General features: G+C 50.6%; 1 protein-coding gene across 1 annotated transcript in view; it reads right to left on the bottom strand.

The window, feature by feature from the left end:
* Positions 1-1,865: 1,865 nt before the first annotated feature.
* Positions 1,866-9,900, bottom strand: part of LOC143039611 (uncharacterized) — a 103,029-nt gene continuing 94,994 nt past the window's right edge. The window contains exon 13 of the mRNA XM_076209871.1: positions 1,866-3,329. Coding sequence (XP_076065986.1) covers positions 1,870-3,329 — 1,460 coding nt within the window. The 3' untranslated portion in view covers positions 1,866-1,869. The remainder of the gene's footprint in view (positions 3,330-9,900) is intronic.

Below are 9,900 nucleotides of genomic sequence, written 5' to 3'. Positions count from 1 at the left end.
AGACTCCTATGTTTCCTACTCCGTATGTATATATATACATATATATATGTTATTATATATCAGTTTATATAGTTATATTGGGGTGTGAATAACTGTTACTTGTAAAGGGGTGGTGATGCACAGTGTACTGCAGGGATATTTTTCTGCATTCCACCCGGCTTCATCTGAAGCCGCAGCCCCGTGCGGTTGACACTTGGTCCACAGAACAGGCCCAAGGTGTCTCCTTGTCTTATAAGTAGGTGACTTAATGACAATCCTACACATATAGGAATCCAAAATGTCTTTCTAGAAATGTCTTCGGGTGGGCCTGAGGACCGTTGCCAGCTGCCCAAGGGTTGCGGGTTCCTAGTAAAGGAAACTAGAGGCAACAAATGTGTGTGTGTGTGTGTGTGTGTGTGTGTGTGTGTGTGTGTGTGTGTGTATTCATCTTGGATCTGCTGCAGTCTCTGTCGAGACAGCCAGACACCACCCTACGGCAGTGAGCTCAGAGCTCATTATTTGCCGATCTCTGGGTAGGTCTGAGACCACTCACACATCACACACCGGGAATGCAAGGTCACAACTCCTTGACTAACATCCCGTACCTACTCGCTGCTAGGTGAACAGGGGCTACACGTGAAAGGAGACAAACCCAACTTATCTCCGCCCGGCCGGGGAATCGAACCCCGGTTCTCTGACTTGTGAGGCCAGTGCTTTACCATTCCGCCACCGAGCCGTGTGTGTGTGTGTGTGTGTGTGTGTGTGTGTGTTTACGGGACTCAAACCCTAAGGAGTGCTACAGGAGGCACGGGCTAGGACACTACCAACTGCATTACAAAGGATGTACAAGAGGGGCATCTTGGAAGGAGTCCGGTGTCCCCCCGACATCAGCTCCTGGGGCGTCGTAATCGTAGTCTATCTGATCTTATTTATCTATTTATTAATTTATTTATTAATTTATTTGTTTATTTGTTTATTTACTGCCTCTGACCTCTGTGGTACAGTTGGTAGCGTTCTACTCGCACCTCATATTGAAACATATACATATATATATATATATATATATATATATATATATATATATATATATATACACATATATATTATGTGTGTGTGTATAATAGACACACACATATTCATGTATATACATGAATAATCGTGTGTGTACGTATATGTATGTACGTGACTCTGTATAAAGTATTTGATATTTAGAATTTGTATAATCGTATACACATGTAGATAAGTGCATGTTATCTTCCAGCAAATGTCATGTGCAGTCTAGATGAGATCCATGTTTGTGTTCTTGCTCCTGGTTCAATAACCAACGAGCACCTCTTACGAGTGGTCGTCAAACTCCTCCTCCTCCTCCTCCTCCTCCTACTTTTGCCCTCATAATCTGGTGCTGGAGTTTTTGTCGTCCTCCATTGAGTTAACTCCTCCCGTTTCCTCCACTTCCTCCTCCTTGGGAGGGAGGAGGCGGCGCGGTTGTCTAGCGGCGGCGGCGGCTGCTGCTGCTCCTGCGGCTGCGGCTGCGGCTGCGGCGGTAGCTGCTCTCGACGAAGGCGGCGGCGGCGGCGTGGCATCGCGCGCTTCGTCCCTCCTGCACATGACATAAGGGATCCAACTGCCGCAGCTTAGTGCCGCCGCTGGACACGCGGGACCCGCCGGAGCCGTCACCGCTGTTGCCGTTTTGATTTTTCTGCGCTGCTGCTGCTGCTGCTGCTGCTGCTGCTGCTGCTGCTGCTTGGACGACTCGAGGTACTGGGGGTTGGAGGAGGTGGAGGACGAGGAGGAGGACAGGAAGGTCCGCGACCTGGCCTCGAGGCCGTAGACGCGGTGCAGAAAGGACCCGAGGCGTTCGAAACGCAGCTCGAGAACGGGAGCCGTGAATCATTTCGTCTTTTTCCGTCTGAGTATTCTGGTCTCGTGGACGGCCGCCACCAGAGTCTTGACCGCCTCTTCGTGGCCCTCGAAGCTATCGGCCTTGCGCAAAGTGCCCTTCTTCACTTCACCCACTACGCCACCGAGACCACCACTACCACTACCACTGCCACCACCACCACCACTTCCACCACCGCCGGCACTCTCCGACTTCTTCGAAAGACTCGAACTTCCGCCCCCTCTTCGGGAATCGAAGGGTAGTGCGTCCAAGGAGTTCTGTTTCTTGAAGAGCGGACGGTGGCCCTTGTCGTCGCCGCCGCCGCCCCCGCGGTGCTGGCTCCCGCTCCTCGAGAGGGCCCCGCCGCCGTCCAGCACCTCGACCATGACCGGAACGTTCTCGTAAATGTTCTCCTTCTTGCTGGTCTTGCGCGGCATCGTGGCCACCGAGTAGAAGCTGTCGACCTCTTTGCGTCCGGGAGACTTCCGGTTCGGGGGCTCTGAGTGAATAATCGCCTTGACCTGCCCGACGGAGAACTCTCCTCCTCCTTCGCCCTTGGAACCTCCCCCCGGCACCCGGGGCACCGGGACGGCTTTCGGCATCCGGATCCCGGATGTCTCCCGTTCGGCGGACCTTGCGCGACCCGCGGAGCTCTCCCGAGACCGCATGGCCGCGCGCATGTGCGCTTCCAGCGCCTCCTCGAGCCTCTCGACGCTGGTCCTCGTGTCCTGCGTCGAGACGCCGCCGCTGCTGCCCCCGGAGGTGCTGGTGCGCAGGCCGAAGCCCGAGTAGACCTTCTCGGCGGCCGCCCGGAGGAGGGTGTTCTCGCACGCAGACTTCGGTCGCTCGGGAAGCGTGGTCACGTCGACGGCCGAAGCCGTCATGTCCAGGTACTCGTGGAGGTCGTGAGCGTCCGGGAGGACGCGGCCGCCCCGCGTCAGCTTCTGCAGGACGCGCCCGCTGGCCAGGCTCACGCGCTCCCTGGAGGGGGCGCGGCCGGCAGCGCCCTCCTCCACGTCGCTCTCGTAGTCTCTCGGAGGCTTCTTCTTGTCGTCCCTGGAGCGTACCTTCTCCAGGAGCTGCATGAAGACGCCCTTTTTGACCTCGACCTCGGAGCCCTCGCTGCCGCGCCGCTGACTCAGCCGCGGCGAGGACGAGGACGACATCATCTCGTTCTCGCTCTCGCAGCCTCGGTGGCGGTCCCACACCCTCGAGTCGCCTTCCGAGTTCTGCCTCTCCCGCCGGCGGACCCCGCCGCCGCCGCTGCCGCTGCGCTCCGGGGGCCTGTTCATCTCGACGTGGGAGCCGCTCAGGCCCGGGGGAATGGCCATGGTGGAGCCCCCGCTCAAGGTGGAGGGCAAGGTCGAGCCCTGCGAAGACACGGGCGAAGGGAGGCCGATCCGGTACTCCACGCTCGTGTCCCTAGTGTGGGGTGGATCGGCTCGACCGCAGCCCGGCCCGGGCGAGAAGCCTGAAACACAGGCCTGTCAATGGCGCGTCAGTGTACAGTGATACCTACGGGGGGCGGGCTGAGCGGCCGCGACGCCGGCACGTGCTTCCCCTTCGGAGGAAGGATCCCCTTCGGAGGGAAGGAAGACCTTCCCTTCGAAGAAGGTGGGGACTTCCTTTAAAGGGAAGGAAGAATCATCTCCCCCCTTCGGAGGTACGAAGGATCCCCTTCGGAGGAAAATAAAACCCCTTCGAAGGAGAAGGTGGGGACTTCCTTTAAGGGGAAGGAAGGCTCCTCTTCGGAGGAAGAAAGGCTCCCCTTTGGAGGAAAGGACAACCTTCCCTTCGAGGGAGAAGCTGGGGACTTCCTTTAAGGGGAAGGAAGGATCCCTTTTCCCCGTCTTCGGGGGGAAAAAAGATAGGGCCTCCCCTTTACAGGAAGTTCTTCCTTCGGAGGAAGGGGGAGTACGTGCCAGCTAGCGACCTGGAAGGAGGAAGAAGAACGGGTGGGGAGGGGAGGAGAGGAAGAGAGAACGGAAATGGAAGAAGGTGGAGGAAGTGGAGAGGGACGAGGAGGACGAGGGAGACTAGGAGGAGGAAGAGGAAGAGGAGGAGGAGGAGGAGGAAGGACGGGAAGGAACTAGACTTAAGTGATAGCAAGAAGACTTAAGATTACAAACATGAGTAGAGTCTTCGTCCATCCACCACAAGGTCATCTGTAGTGAAGGCGAAGAGTCAGAGCTTTGCCTCGAGTCACTTCGAGGAAGCCTGGAGGAGCTTCTGAGGCAGAAGCTCCTCAAGGTGAAGTCTCAAAGCTCCACGACTTCGTCTGCGAACGAAGAAGTGGACAGGCGACACTCCGTGAGGTGAGAGAGCCTCTGTACAATAGAGGTTCTGTCCAGAAGCTCCAAAGACCATCGAAGGAACTGTTACCTTCGTCATATCGAACTCTTTAACATAGTGACGTACTTCGGATACTTTCTTTCTGGTTGCCGGGGATCTTATTCAGATGAAAGATGGACCAACGAGGGAACGGGGTGGGACACCCTGTTTTGTCCTCTATCTGAACAGAATCCTCTGGGGTCAACCAGAATTAAGATTAACAAGTACGATCCCATGCTGAAGGGGTTCAGACGATATCGGCGGTAGCAACGAGGTCCCAGGCCTTGTTCACACTAGCGGTTCAAACCGCGGCGGTTCAGTTACAATGAAGTCAATGGAGGTGTCCACACACAACCGTGCATTTTTCCCTTGACTATGCGGTACCGACGCGGTTTCCTTGAGGGACAAACCGCTAGTGTGAACAGGTAGTCTTCCTATTGTACGGTTAGGTGTCCCCACAGTATTTAGGGTGGGGTAGGGGGGTAGGGGAGGGGCTAGGGAGAAGAAAAAGGGAGAATGGGGAAGATGGGGGGGGGATTATTTATATTCAGGGAAACTTTTGGGGGGAGGGGGCGATTTTCTTTTTCCAAGGGACATGAATCACCTATTAACTGTACATGGGAACTATGTGGGAAAGAGGCTATCATATTAAACCTCAGACTACATGCTCTTTTCCTTAGGGAGTAGGGGGAGGGGGGGTTGACATTCGGCTACCTTACACGTGCAACTAACAAGATAATGCTGCGATATTGACACTTATCAAATAAGAAAACGTAAGAAAACTATTGCAAATACGTACATGTCACTAGGCTTGGATCCAATTTACAACACACGTTTGTTCAAATGTATTTATCCGATTAGTTGTCTGTTTACCTTGTACCAAAAACCGTTCTCCGGAGGTGGCCTTTATCCTCGCCGCTACAGCTTTGCGTCAGTGGATTAGTCCGAGCGTCCAGGGGCCATTCTCGTACACAAACACTAGGTCTCTCTGGCGGGGACGTTATCACACTGGGCTATTTTTCCTCCAACCTCCGATTAATCGGCGGTACTGCTCATCACCAACACCTTTTCCCGCCGTGAAATCACCATGGCAAAGTATTTTGTTTTCTCAACAACTTACATACAATGTCATATGACTTCAAGTTTTCCTTCAGCATATCAGATGCCTTCCCGAAAGCTGGGAGCTTCAAATCTTCTCCAACAGTCGGAGGAAAAATAGACCAGTGTGATGACGCCTTTACCAACACCTTATGAGCGCCTCCAGCCATCCTTCTTGGTTGTGTCAGGCTGTATCCCCAATTTTCTGCCTATTATTCTGTCTGATGCCAACCATACATCTTTCACTCCAGTACAAAAGCTGACTTCTCCATTCTCTCGTCTTTACTACTTTGCTCTTATACAAACACCAAAAGGCCCTGTGCAGCTTACCAGGGGAATGACCTAGCCAAGGCAAACATTCACCTTTCATCCATTTGTTGTCCCTTTTAGCTCCTTGTGGAGGAAGGGCCATCGCTCTACTCTACCACACCACTCAGGTCAGAAACAATGCAGCAAGACACAGGACCTCCACAGCAGGGCCCGACAGTTGTAGCTGTTTGATCCCCACTGCTTCATTACATGGCGACCCTCTCCCTCTCTTATCAGCTCAAGAATTTACAGAAAAGGCAAGAATTCTTTTGGGGCGAATCAATTTGTCGTCCATTCACAACCATTCTCCACTCATACGTATCTCTTGTCCTAGTGCCCCCTTCACTCCATTAATCCATTCCATTGTTGGTCTTCTCCTCAAGTTCACTCCATCCACCTTTACCTTCCACACTCTTTTTGCTTGTTTTTTTTTTTTTATTATTCATTCTCCTAACATACCCAAACTATCCCAGTATTCTTTGATCGACACTAAATGCCAGCTCTCCGCCCTCCTCTCACCCCGTTTTTCAATCTATACATCCTTGTCAAACCCGCTATATTTCTTAAACGCTTCATCTCAAAAAAACATTGAGGCTCCGTTTTTCTGATTCCCTTAAATTCCAAGTCTCTGTCCCATATGTTGTTGTGGTCACAACCGCCCCCATCGTACAGTGCTGTCTTAGCGTTCATCTTCAGATATCTATTTCTCATGACACTATTTCCACAAGACATTTACTTGCTTCCTTTACCCTATAATATACCTTCACCCCCTAACCCTATTCCCTGCTTCATGTGACCCTAAATACATAAATCCCTTCATTTCTTCCAAACTCTCTCCTAACTTTCCTCCAACTCAATAACACCCACTCCTCTTGTACATCTCATCAGTTTACATTTGACCGCATCTAAATTTAGTTTTCTCCTCTCGCATATCCTCCAAATCTCCACCGCTAGTTGCCTCAGAAGCTTCTCTGACCACAAGCGCAGTGTCATCCGCAAACAACAACTGGCTCACCTACATCTGCTCTCACACCACCTCATCAGTTTACATTTGACCGCATCTAATTTCAGTTTCCCCTCTCGCATATCCTCCAAATCTCCACCGCTAGCTGCCTCAGAAGCTTCTCTGACCACAAGCGCAGTGTCATCCGCAAACAACAACTGGCTCACCTACATCTGCTCTCACTAACCATCTTCAAACCCCTGCCCACCCTTGCATGCTCCTCGCGTGCTACCTCATCCATGCACACATTGAACAATCATGGTAACATTACACAAACTTACCGCAGCCCTACTTTCATCTCAAACCACTCGACTTTCTATATTCCTTACTCAAACACAAGTTCTTCTACTCATGTAAATACTTTTGACTGCCCTAAACAGGCCCTGTCCCATACATTGCCTTCCTGTCAATCCCATCACATGCCTTCACATCCATAAAAGCCCAGAAGTCATCTTTACCTTTTTCTGAAAACTTCTTGTATATCTCCCGATAAGAAAAAAAAAAAATCTATGCACACACTACCTTTCCTAATCCCTTTCTTCACCCATTATCGGATCATCACACCCACCCATTCACACAACACACACACACACACACACACACACACACACACACACACACACACACACACACACACACACACACACACACACACACACACACACACACTACTGCATGTATAACACCTTCTTGATTCCGCAATACTACGAAGACGTCGGGCGAGATCGCTATATATAGGTTGTATGTTGGCAAAATGCAGGTTAGTGCTCTGGCCAGGTGCAGGTTGCGGGTCGTGAACTTTTGCATTCTGGCCAGCTGTGAGAGGTGCTCTGGTGAGGTGAGGAGGGGTTGTGCTCTAGCCAGGTGAGGGTTCCCCGCTGGCTAGGTGCGGGTTGCGCGCGCGCGCGCGCATGCGCGTTAGGCTGTTGCGAGTCGATCCAAGAAGCCATATATAGTCCCTAACAACTGTAAGATGAAATGGCTAAAACAAACAATTGAATAACAGTATTTTAATTGTCAAAGGTTATGGTCAGGTCCTAAAACGTCTTGTGTGGGTTCACAACTTGATTCACAGCTGGTTCACATCTGGGCAGAAGTGTTCTCTTGACTGGGATCTCAGGTGGTCAGGAGAACCAGCAGAATCAGGAACGAGATACATAATACACCGATCACCATCTGACTGAATTACTGTACCTTTTTGATGGTGAGGATAATGTTACCATCTGGCGCTAGCAGGGCAAATAATACCAAGTCCGCAATGGTGTTGCCAGGTGGTAAAAGCTGGCAATGACAAGAGACGGCAGATGGTGGACGATACGAGACGTGGCTTTTCGTAGACAAACAGTTCCTAGGCGAACAGCACCAGCTGAATAACGTGTAGAACCATCTGCTGACTCTCTGAGCAAGTGAATCCCTTAAAAAGGTGGTGCCAGCCAGATGGGAGCACCTGGTCACTGACACCAGCTGGTTGACATAACACAACCAGACAAGGATTGTACATTAGTAAGCCGAGACCAGCTGGGCAATATAGCCATATCAGATGGTCGTGGAAATTGTACCAGCTGGGAAACGAGGGTCACCAGGTGATCATGTAAACAAGGTGCACCATCTGGGAATGATGAAGCCACGAGTTCAATACGATAAGGGTGTCAGCTGGATAAGATGTTAACACTAAATACCAAAGCCAGCTGGTTTCTAAGCTGGTTGGAGAGGAACACCACCTGAAGAGTGTATTGATCCCATCTGAGGACAGTATTGTAACCAGCTGAATTAAACACCCATACCAGATGGACAAAGTAGTACCAGGTGGTGCTCAGGGTACCATCTTTCATGCTATTGTTTGTCCTGTGTCTAGGGGTTCGGTATGCTGAGGGCCAGGCTCAGCATACAGCATAGTTCTGGATAAACGATGTGATGCATGTCATGCAAAAAAAGGTTAGTCTACAGCATGATAACCCCAGCATACATCTTAGTGGTGATACACAGAAACAGACTCAGCATACAGCATGGCACGTCACTTGGAGCCACTCAAGTATCACTGCTGAAGTACAGCATAAGTTTCTGCGTATAGGACAGCATGATCATAAACGAGTGGGTTCAGCATACAGGGTACACAACATGATTTGGAACTGGGTGCGAGAGGGGAACGAAGGCTATGCTGGGGACATGTCAGCATTGTTCCTGACAGCATTAGGAAGCCCTCATGCATACCTGGGGGACTTGGACGGAAATGGAGACTGTGTTAGTAAGCATGACGGGAGGTTTGGAAAGTGACACATACATGAAACTGAAACAGAGGTGCGTAGCATGAAGCATGAAGCATGACAACTGTGGAACAATTTGCAAAAAAACAACGAGAGGTAGATAGAGATATATAGAGAGAGATAGAGATAGCTAGATATGGAGAGATGGATAGAGAGATATAGATAGACAGATAGCTAGATAGAGATAGAGAGATAGATAGAGAGAGATAGAGAGAGATAGAGAGGAAGAGAGAGAGATAGATATAGATAGAGATAGAAAGGGAGAGAGAGAGAGATATATAGATAGATAGATAGAGATAGAGAGGAAGAGAGAGAGAGAGAGGTAAGTATGCGGCACACAGAAAACATATGTGGAACACAGTGCATGTGGAGCATGAACCATGGTCCCTGTAGATGGCATGAGCTGCATAACTTCTGCGATGTGGCACCCTTATGGACCAGAGTAACGTTCTACTCTTTGTAACTAGTGACTAGCTTCCACCCTAGGGCCCTGTTCACACTAGCGGTTTCAACCGCGGCGGTTCAATTACAAATTCAGTGGAGTCGTTCACACACAACCGCGTAGTTTTTCCTTGAGTACACGGTACCGCCGCGGTTTCCGCGCGGTTCAAACCGCTAATGTGAACAGAGCCCAAGGAGAATACTGATCACTTTTAACTTCTAATGTCCCTCCGTTCTGTTACTGTCCCCCTTAACACTCTCCTTGACTGCTTCAGTGGTTTCAGCCTGAACTTGTACTCTAAGGACAGAAGCGCCGGCTACTGATGACGAAACGCAAATACAGGAACCATTGTCCGATATGAGGCAGATGAATTGACAGGACATCTATGTGGAGAATGTGGCCTCTATGTGGGCCTTGGCGCATAACATTTATGTGAAGGGCTCATACTATGCTGATCACATATGAAGTATGTGGGCCAAGGAGCATAACATTTATGTGAAGGACTCATACTATGCTGATCACATAGGATGTGCGTGGACCAAAGCGCATAACATGTGATGAGCTCATACTATGCTCGTTGATCACACAGATGATA

This window comes from Oratosquilla oratoria, chromosome 26, assembly GCF_046742065.1.
Source record: "Oratosquilla oratoria isolate Oo_2021 chromosome 26, ASM4674206v1, whole genome shotgun sequence".
NCBI classification, from domain to species: Eukaryota; Metazoa; Arthropoda; class Malacostraca; order Stomatopoda; family Squillidae; genus Oratosquilla; species Oratosquilla oratoria.
This window is presented reverse-complemented; position numbering and strand designations above follow the sequence as displayed.